This window comes from Astyanax mexicanus, chromosome 4 (assembly GCF_023375975.1).
Source record: "Astyanax mexicanus isolate ESR-SI-001 chromosome 4, AstMex3_surface, whole genome shotgun sequence".
In the NCBI taxonomy this organism is placed as follows: Eukaryota; Metazoa; Chordata; class Actinopteri; order Characiformes; family Acestrorhamphidae; genus Astyanax; species Astyanax mexicanus.
Window position 1 is genome coordinate 28,826,789 of NC_064411.1, and position 26,658 is coordinate 28,853,446.

Here is a 26,658-nt window from a genome sequence, read left to right on the forward strand (position 1 = left end):
ACTACCTAATTTAAAAACCTCATCTGATTAACTCCTTTAAACCCCATCTGACTTTCCCATTTAAAACGTAATCTGAATAACCCCTTTAAATTCCATCTGATTACTACATTTAAACTCCCATTTTACTACCCCATTTAATCCTAATCAGATTAACCCCTTTAAAACCCCATCCAAATACCCCATTTAAACTTCATCTGATTAACCCCTAAAACCATATCTGACTACCCCATTTAAACCTCATCTGATGAACCCCTTTAAAACCCCACCTGATTTCCCCATTTAACTCAAATTTGATTAACCCCTTGAAACCTCACCTGATATACCCTGGCACAACCCCCGAAACCCAATCTAACAAACTCTTTAAAACCCCACCTTCACCTTGTTAACCCTGCGCAACCCAATCTTTCTTCAACCCAATCTTACTAACCCTTTGAAACCCATATAACTAAAGCCCTGATTCCCCATCTGACTAAGCCCCTGAAACCTTAGATGACCTACTTTTTAAAATTCTATCCGACTCACCACTGAAAGGGTTAAAGCTGAGTGTGTTGTACACAGAGATGTATGAGTAGACTGCGTTCTTAAAGTCTAGCTGAGCTGTGTTTGCTTTAGTGTATCTGTGTGCGAATGCTACACTCTCAGACACTGCTTCACTCAGATTTACCAAAAGTGGAGCAGCTCATCCTGCCTGCAGCACTCCAGTGTGTGTGTGTGTGTGTGTGTGTGTGTGTGTGTGTGTGAGTGTGTGTGTGAGAGAGAGCGTGAGAGAGAGAGTGAGAGAGAGAGTGTGTGTGCTCTTTTAGGTTGCATAAAAAAGGAAGACAGATATTGTCCATTATTGGAATCGCACGCAAACAAGAACCCAAACTGATCCTATGACTACACACACACACACACACACACACACACACACACACAAACACACACACACACACACACATGCACACAGTGTGCCTGCAGTGTGTATCACCAAGGACAAAAAATGAACAGAGAGAGGAGGAAGAAGATAAGGGATAAAGGAAAAGACAAGAACAATAGATGAAAGAGAGATGGAGGGAGAGAGTGATATAGAGACATAAGAGGGGTGAGAGAGAGAGAGAGATAGAGAGATAGATTGAAAGGGAGAGAATAAGACAGAGACAGGGCAAAGAGAGGGAAAGACAGAGAGAGATAGAGAAAGAGAGCGAGAGAGTGAGTAAAAGAGAGGGAGAGAAAGAGAGAGAGAGAGAGAGTCAGTGAAAGAGAGGGACAGAGGCTGTGGGAAAGGAATCCTGTTACTGCCTTATAGACATCCTTGTTGCCATGGCAACCAGTACCAGAATCTCTCTCTCTCTCTCTCTCTCCACAGCAAACACACACACACACACTCTGCCCTTATCACTTCAGTGCATATACACTCCATCAGCTCCTTAATACACAGATGCAGTCTAGCATAGTGTAATAAACTATACACCAACACAACACACACACTGCCTGTCTGCATTAAATGAGGCTTGTAAAACACACACACACACACACACACACACAAAAACACACACTCATGCGAGCACACCCTTCTTCTATAAACCTGGAAGACAAATAAAGGGAGGGATCAGCGCCGCGTGCTGTGCTGTGATTGGCTGATACCCCTGCCGGTCATGTGGTAAGAGCTCTTTGATGTGTTAAGCTGTTCTTCAGAGCTGACTGCATGACAAAAACAACAAAAGCGCCGCACTAATCAAAGACTGCATTCCCTTATGTTAACGACATCTCCCTAGCAACAGCCCGGTAATGCAGCCCACACCGACCCACAGAGTTCTGCATCACAAGCAGTTCCCCACGTACTCAGAACCTTCCGCACCACGATCATCCAGAACTTCATCCAGAGCTCATCTGCACCGTCTAGTAACAATATCAGTGTCATACTGTCTAGACCTGTGACTGATTTCACCACTGAGAATAGGACTGAAAGATAAATCATATTTTAAGTGAAAGAGAGAGACTGAGGTAGTGTGAGGCTGAGTAAGGTAAAAGTGAGGAAGAGTGACATAGAGTGAGATAGAGTGAGGTTGAGAGAGGCAGAGGAAGGCAGATTGAGGTGGAGTAAGGTACAGCAAGGTAGGGTGAGGTAGAATGAGGTAGAGTGAGGTAAAGTAAGGTGGAGCAAGGTAGAGCGAGGTACAGCGATGTTCATTAAGGTAGAGAACGGTAGAGTAAGCTACAGTGATGTACAGATAAAGTAGCTTGCAAAAAAAAATTACATTAAGGTAGAGTGATGTACATTAAGGTAGAGTGATGCACATTGAGGCAGAGTGATGCACATTAAGGTAGAGTGACGTACATTAAGGTGCAGTGTTGCACATTGAAATAGAGTGATGTACATTGAGGTAGAGTGATGCACATTAAAGTAGAGTGATGTACATTAAGGTACAGTGATGTACATTGAGGTAGAGTGATGTACATTAAGGTAGAGTGATGTACATTAAGGTAGAATGATGCACATTGAGGCAGAGTGATGCACATTAAGGTAGAGTGATGTACATTAAGGTGCAGTGATGCACATTGAGATAGAGTGATGTACATTGAGGTAGAGTGATGCACATTAAAGTAGAGTGATGTACATTAAGGTACAGTGATGTACATTTAGGTAGAGTGATGCACATTGAGGCAGAGTGATGTACATTAAGGTAAAGTGATGCACATTAAGGTAGAGTGATGTACATTAAGGTAGAGTGATGTACATTAAGGTAGAGTGATGCACATTGAGGTAGAATGATGTACATTAAGGTAGAGTGATGTACATTAAGGTAGAGTGATGTACATTAAGGTAGAGTGATGTACATTAAGGTAAAGTGAGTTAGAGTGAGGTAAAGCAAAGCAGACTGAGGTACAGTGATGTACATTAAGGTAGAGTGATGCACATTGAGGCAGAGTGATGTACATTAAGGTAAAGTGAGGTAGAGTGAGGTAAAGCAAAGTAGAGTGAGGTACAGTGATGTACATTAAGGTAGAGTGATGCACATTAAGGTATAGTGATGTACATTAAGGTAGAGTGATGCACATTAAGGTATAGTGATGTACATTAAGGTAAAGTGAGTTAGAGTGAGGTAAAGCAAAGCAGACTGAGGTACAGTGATGTACATTAAGGTAAAGTGAGGTAGAGTGATGTACATTAAGGTAAAGTGAGGTAGAGTGAGGTAAAGCAAAGTAGAGTGAGGTACAGTAATGTACATTAAGGTAGAGTGATGCACATTAAGGTAGAGTGATGAACATTGAGGAAGAGTGATGCACATTAAGGTAGAGTGATGTACATTAAGGTAGAGTGATGTACATTAAGGTAAAGTGAGTTAGAGTGAGGTAAAGCAAAGCAGACTGAGGTACAGTGATGTACATTAAGGTAGAGTGATGCACATTAAGGTAGAGTGATGTACATTAAGGTAAAGTGAGGTAAAGCAAAGTAGAGTGAAGTACAGTGATGTACATTAAGGTAGAGTGATGCACATTGAGGCAGAGTGATGTACAGTAAGGTAGAGTGATGTACATTAAGGTAGAGTGATGCACATTAAGGTAGAGTGATGTACATTAAGGTAAAGTGAGGTAGAGTGAGGTAAAGCAAAGTAGAGTGAGGTACAGTGATGTACATTAAGGTAGAGTGATGCACATTAAGGTAGAGTCAAGTCAAGTCAAGAGTCAAGAGGCTTTTATTGTCATTACATCTGAGTACAGGTACACAGTGTGATGAAATTACGTTCCTCCGGAACCATGGTGCAACATAGAACCACAAGCAATAGACAACATAAAGTGCAGGAGTGACGACAGTGCAACATAAAATTATAAAATTATAACACTAAATTACAATAAATACAATAAATACAAAAGACGAGACAATTTAAAGACAGGACAGTGCAGTACCGATACGGTATAATAAAGTGTATAGTGGGGATAAGGTGCAGAGATGTGTGACATACTGTAACATATAGAACATATATAATCACAGCAGTTACTGAGGTAGAGTTTATAGTTTTTAAGAGTGCAGCAAATAAAGTCATGTCAGCCTCTGTGTGCTGACTGGGTGTGTGTGTGTGGGTGAAGTTCAGTTCTTTGTGAGTGTAAAGGGGGGGGTGTACAGTTTAGTTTTGTGTAAAGGGGGGGGGGGTGTACAGTTTAGTTTTGTGCGAGTGTGTTGGGTGAGTGGTGGGTGGGGTGGGGGTTCAGTTCTGTCTCTGTGCGTTGAGAAGTCTGACTGCCTGGTGGATGAAGCTGTTGCAGAGTCTAGTAGTGGAGGCTCGGATGCTCCTGTATCTTCTGCCGGACGGCATCAGAGCGAAGAGTCCGTGTGAGGGATGGGTGGGGTCGTCCACAATGCTGGTGGCTTTGCGGATGCAGCGTGTGGTGTAGATCTCAGTGATGGAGGGAAGAGAGACTCCGATGATTTTCTCAGCTGTCCGCACTATCCGCTGTAGGGTCTTGCGGTCTGAGGTGTTGCAATTCCCAAACCAGACGGTAATGCAGGTGCTCAGGATGCTTTCTACAGTGCCTCTGTAGAACATGGTGAGGATGGGGGGTGGGAGATGTGCTTTCCTCAGTCTCCGCAGGAAGTTGAGGCGCTGCTGGGCTTTCTTGGTTATGGAGCTGGTGTTGAGGGACCAGGTGAGGTTCTCTGCAATGTGAACACCGAGGAACTTGGTATTATCCACAATTTCCACAGCAGAGCCGTTGATGTTCAGCGGGTGGTGGACACCTGGAGCTCTCCTGAAGTCAACAACCATCTCCTTGGTTTTATCCACGTTAAGAGATAGGTTGTTGGTTCTGCACCAGTCCGTCAGCCACTGCACCTCCTCTCTGTATGCTGACTCGTCGTTCTTGCTGATGAGGCCAACTACAGTTGTGTCATCAGCGAACTTGATGATGTGGTTTGAGCTGTACTTTGCAGTACAGTCATGAGTCAGCAGAGTGAACAGCAGTGGGCTGAGCACACAGCCCTGGGGGGCGCCGGTGCTCAGTATGGTGGTGCTGGAGGTGTTGTTTCCAATCCTGACTGATTGTGGTCTCTCAGTCAGGAAGTCTAAAACCCAGTTGCAGAGGGAGGAGTTCAGGCCCAGCAAGCTCAGTTTTCCTATCAGATGCTGAGGGATGATGGTGTTGAATGCTGAACTGAAGTCGATGAACAGCATTCGAACATAGCAGTCTTTGTTGTCCAGGTGGGTGAGAGCCAGGTGGAGCGCAGTAGAGATGGCATCGTCTGTTGATCTGTTTGGACGATACGCAAACTGCAGAGGGTCCAGTGAGGACGGGAGCTGGTTTTTGATGTGCCTCATGACCAGCTTCTCAAAGCACTTCATGATGATGGGAGTAAGTGCAATGGGACGGTAGTCATTAAGGCAGGACACTTGAGACTTCTTCGGCACAGGGACGATGGTGGTCGTCTTGAAGCACGTCGGCACGATTGCAGTACTCAGAGAGATGTTGAAAATGTCCGTGAGAACATCCGTGAGTTGTTCTGCACATCCTCTGAGCACTCTGCCAGGTATGCTGTCTGGTCCTGGGGCTTTCCGTGGGTTGACTCTGAGTAGAGTTTTCCGCACATCAGCTGAGGACAGGCACAGTACCTGGTCGTTTGGAGGAGGTGTAGTCTTCCTTGCTGTCGTGTAGTTCTGTGCTTCGAACCTTGCGTAGAAGGAGTTCAGTGCATCTGGAAGGGAGGCATCACTGTTACAAGCAGGGGAGGGTGACTTGTAGTTGGTGATGGTCTGGATGCCCTGCCACATGCGCCGAGTGTCAGTAGTGTCCTGGAAGTGGGCGTGGATTTTCTTTGCGTAGGTGCGCTTTGCCTCTCTGATCCCCCGGGAGAGCTTGGCTCTAGCTGTTCGGAGGCCAGCCCTGTCCCCTGACTTAAAGGCCTTGTCTCGGGATCTCAGCAGCGCACGCACCTCTGCAGTCATCCACGGCTTCTGGTTGGGGCGGGATGTGATGGTTTTGGAGACAGTAACATCCTCAATGCACTTGCTGATGTAGCCAGTCACTGAGTCTGTGTACTCCTCCAGGTTGATGGAGTCATCAGAAGTAGCAGCTTCTCTGAACATGTCCCAGTCAGTGTGCTCAAAACAGTCCTGAAGAGCAGAGATGGCTCCTGGAGGCCAGGTTGTAACTTGCTTCTTCTCTGATTTGGCACGTCTGATGAGCTGTCTGTATGCTGGGATGAGCATGACAGAAATATGATCAGAGTAGCTGTAGTGGGGGTGGGGCTCTGCTCTGTACGAACCGGGAATGTTAGTATACACACAATCGAGCAGGTTAGCTCCACGGGTTGGAAAATCCACATGTTGGTGAAAGCTGGGCAGCAGAGCCTTCAGATTACTGTGATTGAAATCACCAGCAACAATAAACAGTCCGTCGGGGTGTGAGTTCTGGAGTTTGGAGATAACAGTGTACAGTTCTTGCAGAGCGTTAGCATTAGCACCGTTAGCATTAGCATTAGCACTGGGTGCTACATACACTGCTATTATGTAGACGCTGCTAAGCTCTCTGGGCAGGTAGAATGGCCTGGCTCTGACTACAGCAAACTCCACCAGCGGCGAGCAGTAGCTGGAGATCAGCGCAGCGTTGTTACACCATGCTGTGTTGATGTAAACACACACCCCACCTCCACGTACTTTGCCCGAGAGGCCAGCTTAGCATGCCGCTCACCTCAATCGCGGAGTCCGGGATGGAGTCCGTTAACCACGTCTCTGTGAAAACGAACACACAGCAGTCTCTGAACTCGCGCTGGGATGTCCGCTGGAGCCGGAGATAGTCAATCTTGTTCGGCAGGGAGCAAACGTTGGAGAGAAGGAGAGATGGAACCGCTGGCCGGCTGGAGTTAGCCATTAGCTTAGCGCGGACTCCGGCTCTCTTACCGCGCTTTCGGCTCCTCGCTCAATGCTTGCAGAGAGACCTCTTCCGGCTAACAGGCTCAGGAAACGCCGCGGATCTTAGCAGGCCTAGCGCGCGTAGCTCCGCTCGTAGACCGTCTGTAAGTACAGATTTTTGTTGATTTTGCAGGTCTAGCAGGGTCTGTCGGTCGTAAGTTGTTCCCATAGCGAACTTTTGCATGATTGCGAGTTCAGATCGGATTATTTACACAGAAAAACAAACAAAAGCACCGTGTTTTGCTTCCGGAGTGGCCGCTGCGACTGCTCGCGCCGCCGACAGGAAGAATTATGGTGATGCACATTGAGGCAGAGTGATGTACATTAAGGTAGAGTGATGCACATTAAGGTAGAGTGATGTACATTAAGGTAAAGTGAGGTAAAGCAAAGTAGAGTGAAGTACAGTGATGTACATTAAGGTAGAGTGACGCACATTGAGGCAGAGTGATGCACATTAAGGTAGAGTGATGTACATTAAGGTAAAGTGAGGTAGAGTGAGGTAAAGCAAAGTAGAGTGAGGTACAGTGATGTACATTTAGGTAGAGTGATGCACATTGAGGCAGAGTGATGTACATTAAGGTAAAGTGATGCACATTAAGGTAGAGTGATGTACATTAAGGTACAGTGATGTACATTAAGGTAGAGTGATGCACATTAAGGTAGAGTGATGCACATTAAGGTAGAGTGATGCACATTAAGGTAGAGTGATGCACATTGAGGTAGAGTGATGTACATTAAGGTAGAGTGATGCACATTAAGGTAGAGTGATGCACATTGAGGTAGAGTGATGTACATTAAGGTAAAGTGATGCACATTAAGGTAGAGTCAGGTAGAGTACCACAGTACCGTTAACCTAGCCTGTTAAATGACTGTTGTTTGAACAGAACTCCACACAAAGGTTGAAAAAAATAAAAATGTAGGATAGGGTCTCTTTAAATATAAATGACCCCAAAACAACCAGTCAGTTTTACTGGGTTTTGACCCAAAACCAAATGTGCCATTTTAAAAAAGAGTGACCCAAAAACTGATCAAAAATACCCAGCGTGTACTAAAACTCAATGAGTACAGATCCCCCAAAGCATTGCAAACTTACACACCATATCAAGCATTCAGCTAAAGACTTAAAATAGTTGAGACATTGGGACATAATGTTCCTCCTTCATTAGGCAGGTGCTTTATAAAGGCAAGCTGCTATAACAAAGCTATAAACCTATTCTTATCATAGCAGTCCTCCGAGATTACAGACAGTATACAGAGAGGCATACAGTTCTGTATCAATAATTACACTATTGATACATCCATTTTATGGCCATTGCCATCATCATTTCTGGTGACCTTTTTTTTATGTACTCAGCTACTGGGGTGTTGCCACATGCGGTTAGGCCTGATTCCTGTGTTATAATCAGTAACTGGGGTGTTGCCTCATGTGGCATTGACCAATTCCTGTATTATCCTTAGTAACTGGGGTGTTGCCACATGTTGCAAGGCCCAATTACCGTATTATACTTAGCAACGGGGCCGTTGGCAAATGTGGCTAGGCCAGATTCCTGTATTATACTCAGTAACTGGGGCGTTTGGCACATTTGGCTAGGCCCAAATCCTGTATTATACTCAGTAACTTGGGTGTTGCCACATGCGGCTAGGCCCGATTTCTGTATTGTACTCTGTAACTGAGGTGTTGCCTAATATGGCATAAACCAATTCCTGTATTATACACAGTAACCTGATGTTTGGCACATGTGGCTAGGCCTGATCCCTGTATTATACTTGGCAACTGGGGTGTTGCCACATAGGGCATTGACCAATTTCTGTATTAGACTTGGCAACCGGGGCATTTGGCACATTTGGCTAGGCCCGATTCCTGTATTATACTCAGTAATTGGGGTGTTGACTCATGTGGCATGAACCAATTCCTATATTATACTTGGCAACCAGGGCATTTAACACATTTGGTTAGGCTCGATTCCTGTATGATACTCAGTAATTGGGGTGTTGGCACATGTGGCATGAACCAATTCCTGTATTATACTTGGCAACCGGGGCATTTGTCACATTTGGTTAGGCTCGATTCCTGTATGATACTCAGTAATTGGGGTGTTGGCACATGTGGCATGAACCAATTCCTGTATTATACTTGGCAACCGGGGCATTTGTCACATTTGGTTAGGCTCGATTCCTGTATGATACTCAGTAATTGGGGTGTTGGCACATGTGGCATGAACCAATTCCTGTATTATACTCGGCAACCGGGGCATTTGGCACATGTGGCTAGACCTGATTCCTGTATTATTATCCTGTAGTAACTGATGTTGGCACATATGGATCGGTTTGATTACACAATTCCCACATTATACATAGTAACCAATAATATACTTGGCAACCGGGGTGTTGGCATCTTATCTTATCAAATCAACACAGCAATGTTCTAATATATATTATAAAGCCTTTTTTGATGTTACTGCAGAGAAAAGCGAAGTATTGCCAATAATTCTAAATCAAATCAAATCAATAATTCTAGAATTAATGTAAGACATGCAGACTCTACGAACTTGAAAACATTATAGATAAATATACTGTGTATTTCAGACAGTGTATTTGTTTGTGTGTGTGTGTGAGAGAGAGAGAGAGAGAGAGAGAGAGAGTGTGGTGTATATGTGTGTGTTTGTATTAACTCCATAGCAGTACCAACATAACATGAACAAATTAACAAACAATGAACACATAAATAAATAAGCAAAAGATAAATGTCACATGATTAAAGTGAGAAATGTGAGAAAAAAACAAACAGAAAACAGTTAACATATAAATGAATAATATATGAAAAACAATAACATGATAGAAATAAAACATCATAACAGTACAGTACATAGTGACTAGCGTTATGTGTGTTTGTTTGTGTGTGTGTGTTTGTGTGTGTGTGTGTGTGTGTGTGTGAGACTCACGTTCTGCTTGCCCACTATATTGTGGAAGGGTAGTTCTGGACTCCAGGTGCCCTCAGTGAAGGTGGTGGTGGATGCTCTGTGATCTGATTGGTTGGTGGCCTCCTTCATGATGTCCTCAGGCAGGGTGAGAAGGCTCTCCTCAGGCTGTTTGATCAGGAATGTCTCGATGTTGTGTCGGCGCAGGAAATCGTTACGGTCCTTCCCGTGTCCTGCCTCCACCTCGTAGTCTCCGTTCAGGCAGTCCAGAGCCGCTTTAGAGATGTGGATCCGCCTGCAGGGGGCAGCACAGATAAAACGCAAAACAGCGTTATTACTGTATTGCTATTTTAATCAGGTTTAGCCATACCTTTATTTCCTGTACACAATATTTATTGCAAAATTTTAGCATACTGACAAAATTCCTCATTAGTAGCAGACTGAACTCACTACACTGCACTGAAATTCATAACCTGGGCGTTTGGCACAAGCAGCTAGGGCAAATTTCCATATTACACTCAGTAACTGGAGTGTTGCCACATGTGGTATGGACCAGTTCTCGTATTATATGTGGCATGGACCAATTCCCGTATTATACTTGGCAACCTGGGCGTTTGGCACATGTAACTAGGCCCGATTCCTGTATTATACTCAGTAACTGGGGTGTCGGCACATTTGGCTTGGGCTGATTCCCATTTATAATTCCCATATTATACTTGGCAACCACCAATAAAATACAAAAAAACTTAGTTATTACTGTATTGCTATTTTATCACATTTCGCCATACCTTTATTTCCTTTACACAATATTTATTGCAATATATCAACACATGGACAAAATGCATCAAATACTTTTCCCATATTTAGAACAGTAATTTTTTTATCAAAATATTCCAAACTTTTACAGTTAAACAGGACTAATTATAACACATTCAGTCGTTCAATGATTTTTAAGGATCTGATATATGATTCTAAATATAAATTTCATTACATATTCTCAGATACACAATACATTTACTGTCATTTTTGCAAGCACAGTAAAAAAAATCCTGTAATTCAAGGTAATATGAATCAATATTACTAGGGATATGAAATAAAACTAATGCCAGTAAGAATAAAAGTAAAAATTTCTATCTAAAGCTAAAGCTAAAGTGCGTGTGTTTGTGTGTGTGTGTGTGTGTGTGTGTGTGTGTGTGTGTGTGTGTATGGTTACCCAGGTATGCCTCCAGACTCCAGTTTGTTGGCTATGTCCACGTCCCAGGACCAGACGTCAAACTGCCACTTTCTCAGTCCCAAAACTCCACACAGGACCGAGCCAGAGTGAATCCCAATGCGCATGTCAATGTCGTGCTTCGTACGGGAACGCACATACCTACACACACACACACCGTACACAACAAAAAAAACACAAAATTCAACTTATTAAGAAAAGCTTAATCTACTGCAAACGTATCACTTCTGCTCATTCTTATTTTATTCTTTATTCTGTTTATTGTTGAGGTAAAAGTCGGGTTTGAGCTGGTGTGTTCTGGTGTGTATGAGTGCTGGGAGCATCTATAAGAATGGACTCTAATGACTGACTGTTGTCTAGGTTCATTTCAGTCAGTGACGCGCCTGTATTTTTTTGCCACCAAAACAGAAATACATCAGAAATATACCTGAACACGCCTTATTTCCAGACCACCACACCCATCAGTGTAGATTTATTCCTAATTTTATTCCTATCCCTATGATTGTTCTAAAAATAAACTGTTGACAGGGTGTAAGATAGGATTGAGCATTGCACCGTGCCTTGTGCAGGGTGTAAGTTAGGCCCAATGAGTGTACAGCTCTGTTTAGAATCATTTTCTCTGATTTTACTATTTATAGGTGTGTTCAAGTAAAATAAACATTGTTGTTTTATTCTATAAACTACAGACAACATGCCAAGTACAAATATTGTCATTTAGAGCATTTATTTGCAGAGAATTAGAAATGGCTGAAATAACAAAAAAGATACAGAGCTTTTAGACCTCAAATAATGCAAAGAAAAAAGTTCAGAAATCAATATTTTGGTGGAATAACCCTGGTTTTTAATCACAGTTTTCATGCATCTTGGCATGTTCTCCTCCACCAGTCTTACACACTGCTTTTGGATAACTTTATGCCTTTACTCCTGGTGCAAAAATTCAAGCAGTTCAGTTTGGTTTGATGGCTTGAGATCATCCATCTTTCTCTTGATTATATTCCAGATGTTTTCAATTTGGTAAAATCAAAGAAACTTATAATTTTTAGGGGGTCTCTTATTTTTGTCCAGAGCTGTATATGCTGTCATACATCAAAGACCAGAATGGAAAACAATATTTTTGTTTTATTATAATTACAAATAAACTGAACTATACTTAACTTTCTGTTAACTCGCTGCCAAAGTGCATTACAAAATACGTTCTCCTCAATAATGATCACTGATTAATTATTAAACTAGCAATTAAATAATTAGTCAAGTCATTCTTCCTTCTAATCATCTACCCAGAATGTGGCATAATTATAACGCTCGGTGTGTGTGTGTGTGTGTGTGTGCGTGGGTGGCTCTGCAGGTTGAGTGGTGTGTTTGACTGTAAGTGCTCCCTTTACCCCACCTGAAACTGCTCTGTAACCAAACATTGCACTTTTCCTCTAATGCACACACACACATACACACATACACACACACACACACACACATACACACACACACGCACCTGTTCCATAAGTGCCTCTCATCCGACATCCAACCTCTACAGATAATCAACAGGGCTACTCTAATGCTTCCTCTCTCTCCCTGTCTCTCTCTCTCTCTTTCTCTCTCTCTCTCTCTCTCTCTCCCTCCACCCTCTTTCACCCTTCCCCTAGACATGTCCCTAGCCGCCTTTCTCTGTATGTCAAAGACAATCCTTTCTGCTGCTTCTTTAAAATAGGTGCTTATTTAAACGTATTGTTCACTGCTCTCTACTTGCTGTAATCTGTCTCAATAATTTTGACACGCTTTCCTGAATACAGTCAATTGTTCTTTATTGACCACTTGCTACAGGTTGTGGCAATCAATGACTGTATATAGGCATGGATACCACGGTTCAATTCCATCCAGTTCTACAGAAATAAAGTTAAAATATCTGCCATGTTGGCAAATTTGCAAATGCATTAGTCTGTGCTGTAGAGATTAGAGGTGAAGCCAGACTTACTTACTTATTAAGTAGGCCCGTTCCCTTCTCCCAGACCAATAATGTCTCAGACTGCCTTCATTGAGTTTACTGCCCTGCCTAAATGACCAATAAAAAATTCTACAGATAATCAACAGGGCTATTCTAATGTATCCCCTCTCTCTTTTCTCTCTCTCTCTCTCTCTCTCTCTCTCTCTATCCTCCCTTTATCCTAGAAGTCTTTCCCTGTATGTCAATTACAACCCACTTTGATGCCACTTTAGAATAAGTGCTCATTCAAAGGTATTGTTCAGATCTTCTCTATTTAATGTCTTTTTGCTGTAATCTGTCTCAATCTTGGTCCCAGACCAAGAGTCTCTCAGACCACCTTCATTGAGTTTACAGGTCAGCCTAAAGGACTTCAAGTAAAGTAATTTTTTTTCCACTGGATACTCAGTTTATCCAGCAAGTGATTTCATGTATTATTATATACTATTATATTATACTATATGTACTATATGTATTATATATATATATATATATATATATATATATATATATATATATATATATATATATATATATATATATATGTATTATATACTATTTTCATTCCCATCAACAGTACAGTACTGGAGCTCAGCTCTGTTAACTACTGAGTCAAAACTGGAGTTTACCAACCAGAGCTGCTGTAAGTGAGCATGCACTAGTGATGATAGAGTTTTGAATGATCCTGGTCTCGATCCAGAAAAGGAAATTTATAAATGTGATGCGAGAACTGATTGAGTACAAATACTACTACTAAATATACAACATGTATAACATTAACTGTTTAACAAATAATTACATCACACTGAACATTTAGGCAAACATCAGACTTACTGAACAAAAACTGCACAGGGCAAAGAGTTCAACACCACAATAACACCACATGATCAATAATAACCAAATAAATAAGCTACCATATTTTACGGACTATAAGGCGCCCCAGATTATAAGGCGCATTTTAAGAGACACTGCTGCGTGGCGAGACTTTAAAGCTAAGCTAAGCTAAGCTAAGCTAAGCTAAGTAAACAACACTGTAATTCTTAAAAATAAAAATTCTTTTAAAGTCAAACGAGATTTCTCTCCTGAAAACAGTTTATTTGGGTAAACACATCCATTTATTTACAGTAAGCTTAGATTTCCAGTATTTTAGTGCAGTTAGCAGCAGCACTAGCCACAGTTAGTCGCGTGTAGTGCTAGTAAATGCCTCCTGACAGAGCTACACTGAGGAACCCTGAGTGTTCCAGTAACTCATGGCGCTATCAGCTACTGGTTTGTCCCATGTAGCTTGTTTAAACACAGTAAACACGCAGACTACAGTTCGATATATATTAGCCTCTGAATGATGAAAGAGCTAGCACTGTGGTTAGCGGCTAATGCTAATACTGCGCCAGTCTCTGTGCTGGAGAAACTTCACTGAAAACCCACCCTTATAAAGCTGAACTTCAGCAGAGTGGCTTTACTGCTCCTTACAACCTGACTGCCAGAATTCATAGATAAGACGCACTGGATTATAAGGCGCACTGTTGAATTTTGGATACATTTTCAAAGGATTTAAGGATTTTAAGTGTGGGCCTTAAAGTGTGAAAAATATGGTTAAAACAATAAGTTACCTGACTGCTCAACTACAACTCAGTTACTCCATGTAATGCAGACTGTCTGTTTCAGATACAACATCTTACGATATAGCAGATTAACGCTTTAAAAACTAAAAAATGTGACAAAAATAGCACAGGAGAAACTAACGGATGGAATTGTTTAGAAGAAAAAATTAGATGAAGACAGGTGGGACTGTTTTGTAATTGAAACATAAGGGGATGGTCAGAGATACACATTATACTGTTGTGGCTTCATTCTGACACTTGCACTGTCCATGTTTTATACAGTGATTGTAGTAAATCCATTTGAAAAAAACACTGAAATCACCTTTAAGAGACAATAACACTATAAAAAATGTTTTTTTATGAAAACACTTAAAAGAATGCTGTCAGTTGTTAGATGTGCTTGTGTTCTAGATGTTGACATGGTTGTTCATGTGCTGCTTTGATGTTACCTGATAGTTTTGATCATGCTCAAACCCATTTCCACACAGCAGTGGGCGTGGTCTGGCCTGGGTTCAGGAAGCCCTGAGACGCAGTAATAACAATCCCCCAGAATCTTTATCCTCAAACAGTGGTGTTCCTGAGAGAGAGAGAGAGAGAGAGAGAGAGAGAGAGAGAGAGAGAGAGAGAGAGAGAGAGAGAGCATGACAGAGTGAAAAAGAGAGTGAGGGAGAGAAAAAAATAAGAGAGAGTAAGAAAGACATTTAAAGAGAGAAAGAGAGCATGAGAGCATGAGAGAGCGAAAGAGAATAAGAGAAAAAAAGAGTGTAAGAGAAAGAGTGAGAAACATTTAGCATGAGAGAGAGTAAAAGAGAAACAGAGAGCGAGAGAGCATGAGAGAGAATGTAAGAGAGAGGGATAGCATGAGAATGCAACAGACAGAAACAGAGTGAGAGAGCATGAGAGAGAAAGTAAGAGAGAGAAGAAGAGCGAAAGATCATGTGAGCATAAGAGAGTGAGAAAGTGAAAGAAAGTAAGACAGCATGAAACAGTAACAGAGAGAAAAAGAGCATGAGAGCGAGAAAGTAAGTGAGAGGAAGAGCATGAGAGAGCGAGAAAGTAAGAGAGAAAGAGAGTGAGAGATCATGTGAGCAAGAAAGTAAGAAAGAGAGCGTGAGAGAGAGAGCATGAGAGAAAATTACGAGAGAGAAAGATAGTGAGAGAGCATGAGAGAAAAAGTATAAGAGAGAAAGAGAGTGAGAGAGCATGAAAGAAAAAGTATGAGAGAGAAAGAGAGTGAGAGAGCATGAGAGAAAAAGTATGAGAGAGAAAGAGAGTGAGAGAAAAAGTATGAGAAAGAGAGTGAGAGACCATGTGAGTGAGAAAGTAGGAGAGAAAGCATGAGAGAGAGAAAGTAAGAGAGAGAAAGAGAGCGAAGGAGCATGTGAGTGAGAAAGTAAGAAAGAGAGCATGAGATGGATAGCATAAAAGAGAGAGAGTAAAAAAAGAGAAAGCATGAGAGAGAGAGAGAGAGAGAGAGAGAGAGAAAGAAAGAGAAAATGAGCGAGACAGCATGAGAGAGAGAAAGTAAGAGAGAAAAAGAGCGAAGGAGCATGTGAGTGAGAAAGTAAGAGAGAGAGAGCATGAGATGGATAGCATAAAAGAGAGAAAGTAAAAGAAAGGAGAAGCATGAGAGAGAGAGAGAGAAAGAGAGAGATAATGAGCGAGAGAGCATGAGAGCGAGAAAGTAAGTGATAGGAAAAGTATGAGAGAGAGAGAAAGTAAGAGAGAAAGAGAGCGAGAGATCATGTGAGCAAGAAAGTAAGAAAGAGAGCACGAGAAAGAGAGTGAGAGAAAAAGTATGAGAGAGAAAGAGAGAGAGAGCATGTGAGTGAGAAAATAGGAGAGAAAGCATGAGAGAGAGAAAGAGTGAGAAAGAGAGCGAAGGAGCATGTGAGTGACAAAGTAAGAGAGAGAGCATGAGATGGATAGCATAAAAGAGAGAGTAAAAGAAAGGGACAGCATGAGAGAGAGAGAAAGAGAGAGAAAATGAGCGAGAGAGCACGAGAGAGAAAGAGAGAGAGAGAGTGAAAGAGAGAAAGAAAAAACAGTTCAATTTATTTGAATTAGTTTGACTTTATCATTAATATTAATAATAAACACTGTTAGAATAAGAAACCTAAAAAAATAATATTGTGAATAATAATCAGAATTTTATTCAAAGTGTCATGGTACATTTATCATTTACATTTATCTCTTCATATATTCTATATAATCAGAATTGAAACACATCGTAAACTAGGAGTCTCTCCCAGCTGTCAAAACACATCAGTAAAAAAAGTCGTTAGCATTTGAGCGTTAGTGTCGTGGGTGTGACGGACCGCTGTGCACAAATAATGAACACAGAGAGCACGGCAGTCTCACTCAGCTGCACAGGTATCTATTACTCATGCCTGCCGCTGTGTTTACATGCGCTCGTGGCTCGGTAAACAACCGCGCAGGACAAAAGACCACGATGGCTGTTAGCGCCGCTCATCAACACTAAACACCGCACACTGCCACAATTAGCCGCGCTGTGAGTCATAATAGCATGCTTCAGCTGCTAGCGCTAAAGGCTACAGGCCAGTGGAAGAGCACTGAGAGGATAGTGCTCGTGACAAAACACAGCCCTGTGGAAAAACGCTCCTTAATCAGAGGAAATACAAGCTTAATGCTGCAGCTTCGGCAATATATCACCCAACAGTCCTGTCACATTCAATACATCCTCACAACAGGAGGTGCTCAATAGCCCATCCATTCACTTTCTTATCTAGCTAGTGTGTCCAGAGCTTTCCCGACGGGAATACCCCCCTGGACATGGTGTCAGACCACTCACACCTACAAGGGGTTACACACTACAACATAGCACTAAAATGAGGGTGCAAAAATAGGGGATTAGCTTATATTAATTCAGATCAAGGTGGATTCTTGTTAAAAAAAGATGTTCAGCAACAAGTCTCTCCAAGTGATTTTTCTCTGTTAAAATGATTGGAAGCATTGGATTTCCTGTGCGTTTTAAACCACAGATCATATTACAGTTGTGTTTATGAAATGAGTACATTTTACACGGTTTTAAAGCTCCACTAGGTAGGATTGAGATTTTGTGCTCGTGGGCTCCCCCTACAGTTGCAGAGTGTAATAAATGTTTCAGGCGTATTAGTTTCTCTTTCTCGTTTTCTGGCTTTCACAGACATATTCGTTCTCTTTCCAGCTTCTGCCAGAGTGTCTGTATGTTAGTTTGTAAAGAATGAACCAGTAGTCCTTGTAGAACTGTTAAAACTATAGGTCGGAAAGCAGGTCGCAGTTCTCGCGAGCGTTGGTCGCAGCCGCCTCGGAAAACTTACAGAGTCTGGTTTGAGCTCAGAGGAGCTCCGGCACAGACACGAGAGCACCGCTATTCCTCCTATTACACCTCAATGCAGCGCTGCAGTGAGTTTCAAGCTGTAATTTTACTTCTTTAAAAAGATCAAAAATCAAGGAAATCCTACTTAGTGGGGCTTTAAGTTGTTTTCCAGTGTTGTTTTCTCCTGTACTTATTTTAAAGTAAGACCTGACCAGTTGAAGCTACCGTTAGCTTAGCATTTTATCAGATTCACAGGTTAAGCTAAACGCGTTTGCTGGATTTCCATATACCAAATGCGGCCGGGGCGCTAAGCTAACCCCCGCTAGCATGGTAAGCTAACCCCACCGGTGCGCTATAGCAGCGTCATGCGGTCGTACAGTGTTACAGGTAGAACAGTTAGAGGGAATAACTGTAGATTAACCTGTAACTCAATGATTTAATGTGTAAATAGTGGAATTATGATCGTTTTCTCGCTGTTAACGCTGTTAGTAATTCAGATTATTTCATTCTCAGGGATGAACGTGATTTGCTAAGTGCGGACCACGCCTAAAGAAGTAGAGAAAGAAGAAGGAAAAAGGGGAGGGAACTCAGGGAAATTTGGGCTGGAGTTCTGAACTGCGTGCTTGAAGAAGCGTGCAGTTATATCCCCCCCTTTTTATTTAATGAGAAGTGGAAGAGTAGAAAAAGGGGGTTGTTGGGGAGGAGGTGGGTTGCGAACTTTCATCACGAGAGATAGTTAGTTAGGGGAGGTATTTATAGGACGGTTGATTGATACGGGGTGGAGTTAGAACGTAGAGTTCGGGCGTGGTCCTTCTCCCAAACTTTTGTTATTACATAACATCATTTTGCTAAGTGCGGACCACGCCTAAAGAAGTAGAGAAAGAAGAAGGAAAAAGGGGAGGGAACTCAGGGAAATTTGGGCTGGAGTTCTGAACTGCGTGCTTGAAGAAGCGTGCAGTTATATCCCCAAAATTGGAGCTTGGGTGGAAGCTAGTTTGGAATGAGCCTGTCTCAAACCGTCTGGTTGGGAACGGATGTATAGGTTATAAGCTTGGGAAGACCACCGGCCGGGGAGCTTGATCGTGTGCTCGGAGATTCCTTGTCTGGAGGCGTTGGATGCTGCACGATGTAAACTGAGTGGGCGGAGAATTGATCTGGTGAGTAACTACTGGGAGAAAGGATGCGACGGAGATGTGTAGGAACCAGTGCTTTGAGATTATACTACTAGATTCCGTTGTGAACAGAGGATCTAAAGGTGATGCTTGTTGAAAGAGGCGGAGATTAAGTGGTGGACGAGTGGTTCGTACGGGCTGAGGGGTGAGTCAAGTTTGAATAGATAGAGGATCGTGGTTTTTGCCAATTTGGTCCGTTTGCTTCATTCTTGAAGGTAAGGGTATCTGAGTCAAGGATGATGAGATCTGAAATTAGGGGCTGAGAAGGAGTTGTGGGAGATTTTAAGGGAAGTAAATTCTGAGCATCTGAGGAATCTAAGTAGAAGGACGGCTGAAAGGATGGTTTGTTGAGCTTGGAAGATCAGTTCGTTTACACGGGGGTTAGGTGAAGTGTAGTTTGTGAAAATGAAGGTACCGAGGTTGGGTTGCATTTGCATGCGGAGCCAAGGATCTGAATTTCTGTAACTGAAAACGAAAAAGAATAGAATTAAATTCTATCTGCGATCGAATTAAATGGACCTGAGGTGTGAACAGCTTTAGTGGTGAACTGATGCTTAATGGAGTGCCAAGTGAGACGACGGATAAAAGGCAAGATTTCTAGCGATTTGGAGCAACTTTTTTTTTTTTTTTTTTTTTTTTTGATGTGGACTGCGGCGAGATTGAACAGAGTGGAGTAGAATAGATTTTGACCATTCATGTCCCCAAAGGAGGGCAGCGACGAGGACCGCATATAAGTCCAGAGAGCGCAGAAGAATCGCGCGGCTGCGCAGATGAAGTTCTCCGGCCAAGCAGAAGCGACCAGAGGAAGGAGCGGCATCTGTGAATAGCTTAATATCAAAAGAGCTGGAAGCTGCGTTGGCGTAGAAGAAAAACCCGTTCGATTGCAGAGGAGGCACAGCCAGAAATGGAGCTCTGACGTGCAGTATCAGTTGAGCATAACGAATGGTGGAGGGCTCGGACGAAAAAGCCAAACGGAGGAGGCGGGAAATGAAAGAACGACCCTGGGTTCGATTTTGGGTTGTGATTAAAGTGGCCGAGGGGGGAAAGACGGTGCTAGATACGGGCGGGGAGACTTGAAAGGAGGCGGAGTCCAGAAAGATCCCAAGAAACTCGAGAGATGTGGAGGGACCAACGGAGTTCTCCGACGGCGGGGCACGGAGGCGAGTGAAAGCGCTGGTCATGGCTTCAAGACCCATCGAGAGGGGAGAGGAAGGAGGACCGATGACGAAGTTACCCAGGAGGTGGAGCACGAACTGGGGCCCGTGTTAAGCAAATCCAGCAGAGCGCCTTAGCAAAGGAGTCGAAGCTTGGGGTTACTTTGCACCCGAAAGCAAGGTGAACTGAGAAACGGACTCTGAAAAGGCGCCAGGAGTCAGGATGGAGAGGGAGGATTTTGAAAGCTGAAACCACGTCAGCCTTAGACAGCCAGGCCCATCGCGGGATGGGGAGCTTCGTCCCGCAAACACACGTCAATGAAGTTCCAGATCCGGGGCGTCTTGGAATGTAGCAGGGTTCCAGTGTTGGAGATGAACCGCAGCGCGAGCTGAGGGGGCGGCGCTGTAGATGGAGAATGAAGGTCATGAAGCTCCAGCAAGGAGCTGAGCGGGTGCTGCAGCCCGGTGAGAAACGGCGAGAGAGGAGGCGGGAAGAGAATTGACGGAGTAAAGGAAGGAGAAACGCTGGCTGGAAGGGACGGGTTGGAGAATAGTGTTGCCAACTGCTCAGTAAGGAAAGTAGCCATTGGCTGCAATTTGTGATTAAAACCCCTTAAATGTTAGAATGTTACAAATGAACTCTAACAAATGAACTACGTCCGTTGCTTTTATAAATAGGCAGAGACTTCTGAAAATAACTCCATTTTAACGTAAATTTCATGATTACGTTTTTTTTTTATTTTATTTATTTATTTATTTTTTTGGACAGTCAGCGGCGGCTTTAGGTATGCGCAGTTCGTTGCAGCGTGTTCGAAGAGCGGTGTGAGTGTGTGGTCTGACTGAGACTGCGCTGTGAGTGTCGTGGGCGGGGCTCGCGGCAGCACCTGCTGCTCGCTGAGGAGAAACTGAAGAGCATGTGTGTTCATTTAAACTCCCAATAACAAACAAAAACTACGTTGGCAAGTTGGCAACACTGTTGGAGAACAGCAGGAGGAACGCAGAAATGGAGAAAGAGGATGACAGAGAGGGGGTTCGAACGACTGAGGGGAAGAGGGAAACGAGAGAGACGAGAGAAACGAGGCGCTGAGGCGAAGTTGGTGCCGCGCCAGGGGTGCGAGAGCTGCAGCAGCGGCGAGGGGGTTTGGACGACTGAGGGAGGGGGAGTTGGACAACTGAGGGAGGGGGAGTTGGACGACTGAGGGAGGGGGAGTTGGACGACTGAGGGGAAGAGAGACGAGAGAGGAGAGACGAGGCGAAGTTGGTGCCGCGCCAGGGGCGCGAGAGCTGCAGCGGCAGCGAGTTGAGCGGGTGACGTCATCAGGCCGCGACGCCGGTGCGGCACCAACTTCGCCTCAGCGCCTCGTCTCTCCTCTCTCGTCTCTCTTCCCCTCAGTCGTCCAACTCCCCCTCCCTCAGTCGTCCAACTCCCCCTCCCTCAGTCGTCCAACTCCCCCTCCCTCAGTCGTCCAACTCCCCCTCCCTCAGTTGTCCAACTCCCCCTCCCTCAGTCGTCCAAACCCCCTCGCCGCTGCTGCAGCTCTCGCACCCCTGGCGCGGCACCAACTTCGCCTCAGCGCCTCGTTTCTCTCGTCTCTCTCGTTTCCCTCTTCCCCTCAGTCGTTCGAACCCCCTCTGTGTCATCCTCTTTCTCCATTTCTGCGTTCCTCCTGCTGTTCTCCAACAGTGTTGCCAACTTGCCAACGTAGTTTTTGTTTGTTATTGGGAGTTTAAATGAACACACATGCTCTTCAGTTTCTCCTCAGCGAGCAGCAGGTGAGAAAACCTGTTAATTTATTGGAATTAGTTTGACTTTATATAATTTACTATTATAAACATGGTTAGAATAAGAAGCGTACACAAATATTATGATCTGAATTTTATTAATTTTATTATTTGTACATGTACAGTTTAATGTTTCAAAAATCTACATTTTTGTTCTCTTAATGAGTTAAATGGAAATGTAATCATTTAATACATTTTTTTTATGATATAAAGATGGCAACCCTAGCTATAAAAATGAATGATAATGATTGTGACCTGCAGCTTCTGGCTAGAATTGTCCGTGCTGCAAAAATCCTGTCCACATGAAAGAGCAGGAGTTACTTCTGTTGTACAAGTTCATCAGAGTTACCAGCCTCAGAAACTGCAAGTTAACATCCTAACCCCAGATAAGAGCCAATTAAATGCTTCTACACAGAGTATTTTGGTTTGTTGAACACTTTTAAGTTACTAAATAATTCCTTATGTGTTCCTTCATGGTCTGAATAATTTCAGTATTCATTTACAATGTAGTAAAAACATAAAAATAAAAAACCTTGTGCCTAAACTTTTGTCTGGTACTGTACTCAACATGCTGCTGTGGTGAACTGCAGCTTAATATGAGATATCTCACGTGAAACATTCAAACACTGCCCATCACTGCAGCTAATAACATTCTGCTAGATTAGTTCCTCTAGATGGCGTCGCGTTTTTAGGTCGCGATTCATTCTGAATTCAATCACCTGAAGACACCTGGGTCAGGGTGTATTCTAATAAGCGCAGTCCTACATGCTGCTAACGTTTGACTGACAGATTCGTTTTCCCCTCATATCCAATATTGAACATCACTTTCTGAAGATCTGGGAGCTGGGAATCATATAGCTTCTCCGGCTGTAATACTGATTGAACACGACCATCATAAAATAAAATAAATCAAAATATCAAAACTGAGCGTATGTCTATGAGTGCCACTGCAGATGCTGACAGAATTACCGACTATCTCTATATCCCGCCCTCACAAAAGCAATGCATAAACAAAAACCCGCTCACTCTCAGCATGTGGGCATGTGCTTGTGTTTCGGCTAATCCTGTTGTTAGCGGGCTTTGCAGTAAGCAGCAGAACGGCTGTTGGGAACAGACTGCTCTATACATGATAAATCACATCTCTCTGGCAGGGTGACAGAAATACTGATAAATGCTAACCCTGATTTATATGGCTTCTATGCAATCTGCACGACTATAAAGCGCATTCTAAATTCTCCTACGTATTATGGACAAACCCATATACGTACGATGCCGGTGTTGGGCCGAATTCAGCCCCCCTGCCAGAATTCAGCACCCCTTCTTTCTGATGACCCAAACATGAAATAAACGTGACTGAGACAACCGTGATTTGGGCACATATTTTTAAGTAAAGATAACGTGAATTATCTCTGCTTTTATTAAGAAAACGATGCGTACGCGCTCCCGAAAGGGGGTGCTTTTCATGGCGAAGTGCAGATTTCAACACCCCCGCCAGGAAAAGCACCCCCTCACGTGAGAGGCTGCATGTGACATGATTATTTTTCATTAGCTTAGAAGAGTATCTTAGGTATTTCCATTTTCTAAGTAAAATTAAACCAAGAAGACAGTGCACATGCGGTCCCGAGAGGGGGTGCTTTTCCTGACGGGGGTGCTGAATTTGGTATAACACTGGCACTCAGCACACATGAATCACAAACCATGAAGATCGTAAAAATCATCATACACCGTGTTCCAAGTGATATTTTTCTCAGATTTTCCTAAATAATCAATGCAAATGAATTCTAAAGACTATTCTATAGAATTCTGTAGCTCCATCCAGAACTTCTGGTGATGAGATGGAATGGTGATCATCATCATTGCTCACAGCATTTCTCAAAAATCAGCTTTACAAAAAGCAAAAACCTCAATGGAAGTCAATAAAGCCTCAGAATAAAACACCTGGGTCCTACATGCTGCTATCGTTTGACTGACAGCTTCGATTTTTCCTCATATTCAATAATGAACATTACTTTCTGAAGACCTGGAGCCTGGAAATACTGCAATACAGCAGCGCTGCTGATTGAACACGACCATAAGTGTCAATATATCAATATAATATATGCCTTCTGTGTTGCAACATTTTTCAACACAGACAGCAACATTTTCATTTAAACAATAATTTTTCAAGATTTACTTAAGTTCTTTGTATATACAGTTCCTGTATCAGTTTCTATGATTTTGCTATTTATAGGTACATGTTTGAGTAAAATGAACATTGTTGTTTTATTCTATAAACTACAGACAACATCTTCCTCTTGATTATATTCCAGAGGTATGGTAATTGATCAATTTGGTAAAATCAAAGAAACTTATCATTTTTAAGGGGTCTCTTATTTTTTCCAGAGCTGTACAATGCTGTGAAAACAGACAAAACAAAAGGTGCCGACAGTAAAATATGGTGGTAGTAGAGTGTTTTTTATTTTTTTTACATACTAAAAGTACATATTTTAAATAAATTAGAAATGATGTGGAACTAATTTATAACTGTTAATAGACTTAGCACAAAACTAAACATTATACTTCATTATACTTAATATTTCATGTTAATTCATTTTGAACTTAATATAATTAAATTAAGTATTTAATATTCTTTTTTTTTAAATAACTGTATTAATAAACTGTGCCTAAAACATACTGTCACGGATGAGTCGGAGGGATGTAGGTGCAGATAAAAGATCTATTTAAACAAACATAATATACTGTACAAAAGCACAACTGAAAGCAAACATGGGTAACATAACAACTAAGAAACAAGACTGGGAAACTAAATTAACAAAGACAAGAACTAAGACTAGGCTAAGGTAAGAAAAGAAGAAACTCTATAACAACACTAGGAACAACACTGAGATCTAAGACTAGACAAACTTAACATGCAAACATGGAATCTATGGAACACAACTCAAACTAAACACACAAAACAACAGACCTGGACAAAAGAAACACAAAAAATACAAAAGACTCAACCAGGAAACACTGAAACTATAGGCTATATATACACAGAGAGGATAAGAAACACCTGGGGAAGGAATCAAGGGGACGGGTTTACAAACAAGAAACATGGTGACAACACTAATGACTTGTGAGGGGCTAAGGCAGAGACAGAACAATAACACAACAAAGCCATGTGCTCTAGTAGCACGTGGGGGAGTAACCAAAACACGAGAACAGAGGACAGAAGCAGAATACAGACACAGGCTTCGGTGTGACATACATTATTTTTATTAGCATTAATTCACAAATTAATATATTTAGTGTTTTTTTTTTACTAAAATATATAAAGATATTTTTTACAATGTAATAATCTAACGATAAAAGGCTTTATCTTGGGAACGCAAAACGCACCTTGAATTCTAGCAGCATACATATGTATGTATATGTAAATATATACGTGGCATCACGCTGACAGTGATACACAACTGATGCCTTTTTTATGAGGACATTACCCATCATTCTATCAGATGCATGCGCCTCATTTGAATATCTCCATTATGCATGGGTGCGCCGGCTCGTGGTTGGTTAGATACGGGTTGTTTCTGATTCGCGTGGCTAAGAGTGCTTGGCCCCCTACTGCACTAATGACTATGAGAAGTACTTTACAATGATTAGAATGTTAACATGCAAGCATTCCAGCACACGTGTTCATATGTGTGTGTGTGTGTGTGTGTGTGTGTGTGTGCGAGGGTATGTTTGTGTGTGTGTGTGGGCAGGGATTGAGTAAGAGCAAATCCATGTACAGTATGTTTGACACATTCTCATTTAAATTATATATCAGAAACCAGCATTTCTGTGTTTCTAGAATTTGCAAAAATAAGAATAACAGTGATAAAAATATTACGATTTCTATACCCTATAAAAATCTGGCATTTCCACCATTTTTAAGAATGTGTGTGTATGTGTGTGTGTGTGTGCCCTCGGAGTGTTTTGTGCCTTTAGCACATTAAGCTTCCTGGAGCAGCGGGCGATCTCTGTGCAGTGCATCACTAGCCTGCTCCTTCACACTCTGTCACACCATGACCAGTTAGCATCTGCAGATGCAGTCTGGCAGTAGCTTGCTACAGGCATGGGATAACGGGAGATGTGTGTGTGTGTGTGTGTGTGTGTGTGTGTGTGTGTGTGCAGGATCACAGCCTCAGACTTGCTGATCAGAGGCACATATTGCTGTTCTCTTGAAATTACATTTGGTTTTACGTTTTCATCCGTGTTACATAGTAACAATGCAACACCACTGATGGCACAGTTAGTTTGAAAAACACTCCCCGAGACGCAAGAAAGAAAGTAAAATATACTGTAAGTGAATCTGCAGTAATGTTTTGTGTTTACTGACTGGTAAAACATGCACAATTGTGTTTAGGGCATAAGACTAGCGTGTGATTGGGGGAGAGCATAGGTGGGGGGTGGCCGAGAGAGCACGGGTTTTGTATGTGTGTGTGTGTGTGTGTGTGTGTGTGATGTGAACAGTGGGCATCTCTTTGTGGGTGTGTGAGGAGCAGAAGAAGGGAAGCTCAATGTGTGTGTGTATGTGTGTGTGTGTGATGTGGAGAGCGTGGCATCTTTTTGTGTGTGTGTGTGTGTGTTTGAGG

The 26,658-nt window shown here is 42.6% G+C and overlaps 1 protein-coding gene across 2 annotated transcripts in view; it reads right to left on the minus strand.

Annotated features, from left to right (window-relative positions):
• adcy8 (adenylate cyclase 8 (brain)) overlaps positions 1-26,658 on the minus strand; it is a 145,940-nt gene that overhangs the window by 62,854 nt on the left and 56,428 nt on the right. For both annotated transcript variants that reach the window (XM_022679260.2, XM_022679261.2), the window contains 3 exons: positions 15,062-15,189; positions 11,019-11,177; positions 9,830-10,100 (listed from right to left, as the gene is read on the minus strand). In XM_022679260.2, coding sequence (XP_022534981.2) covers positions 9,830-10,100; positions 11,019-11,177; positions 15,062-15,189 — 558 coding nt within the window. The remainder of the gene's footprint in view (positions 1-9,829; positions 10,101-11,018; positions 11,178-15,061; positions 15,190-26,658) is intronic.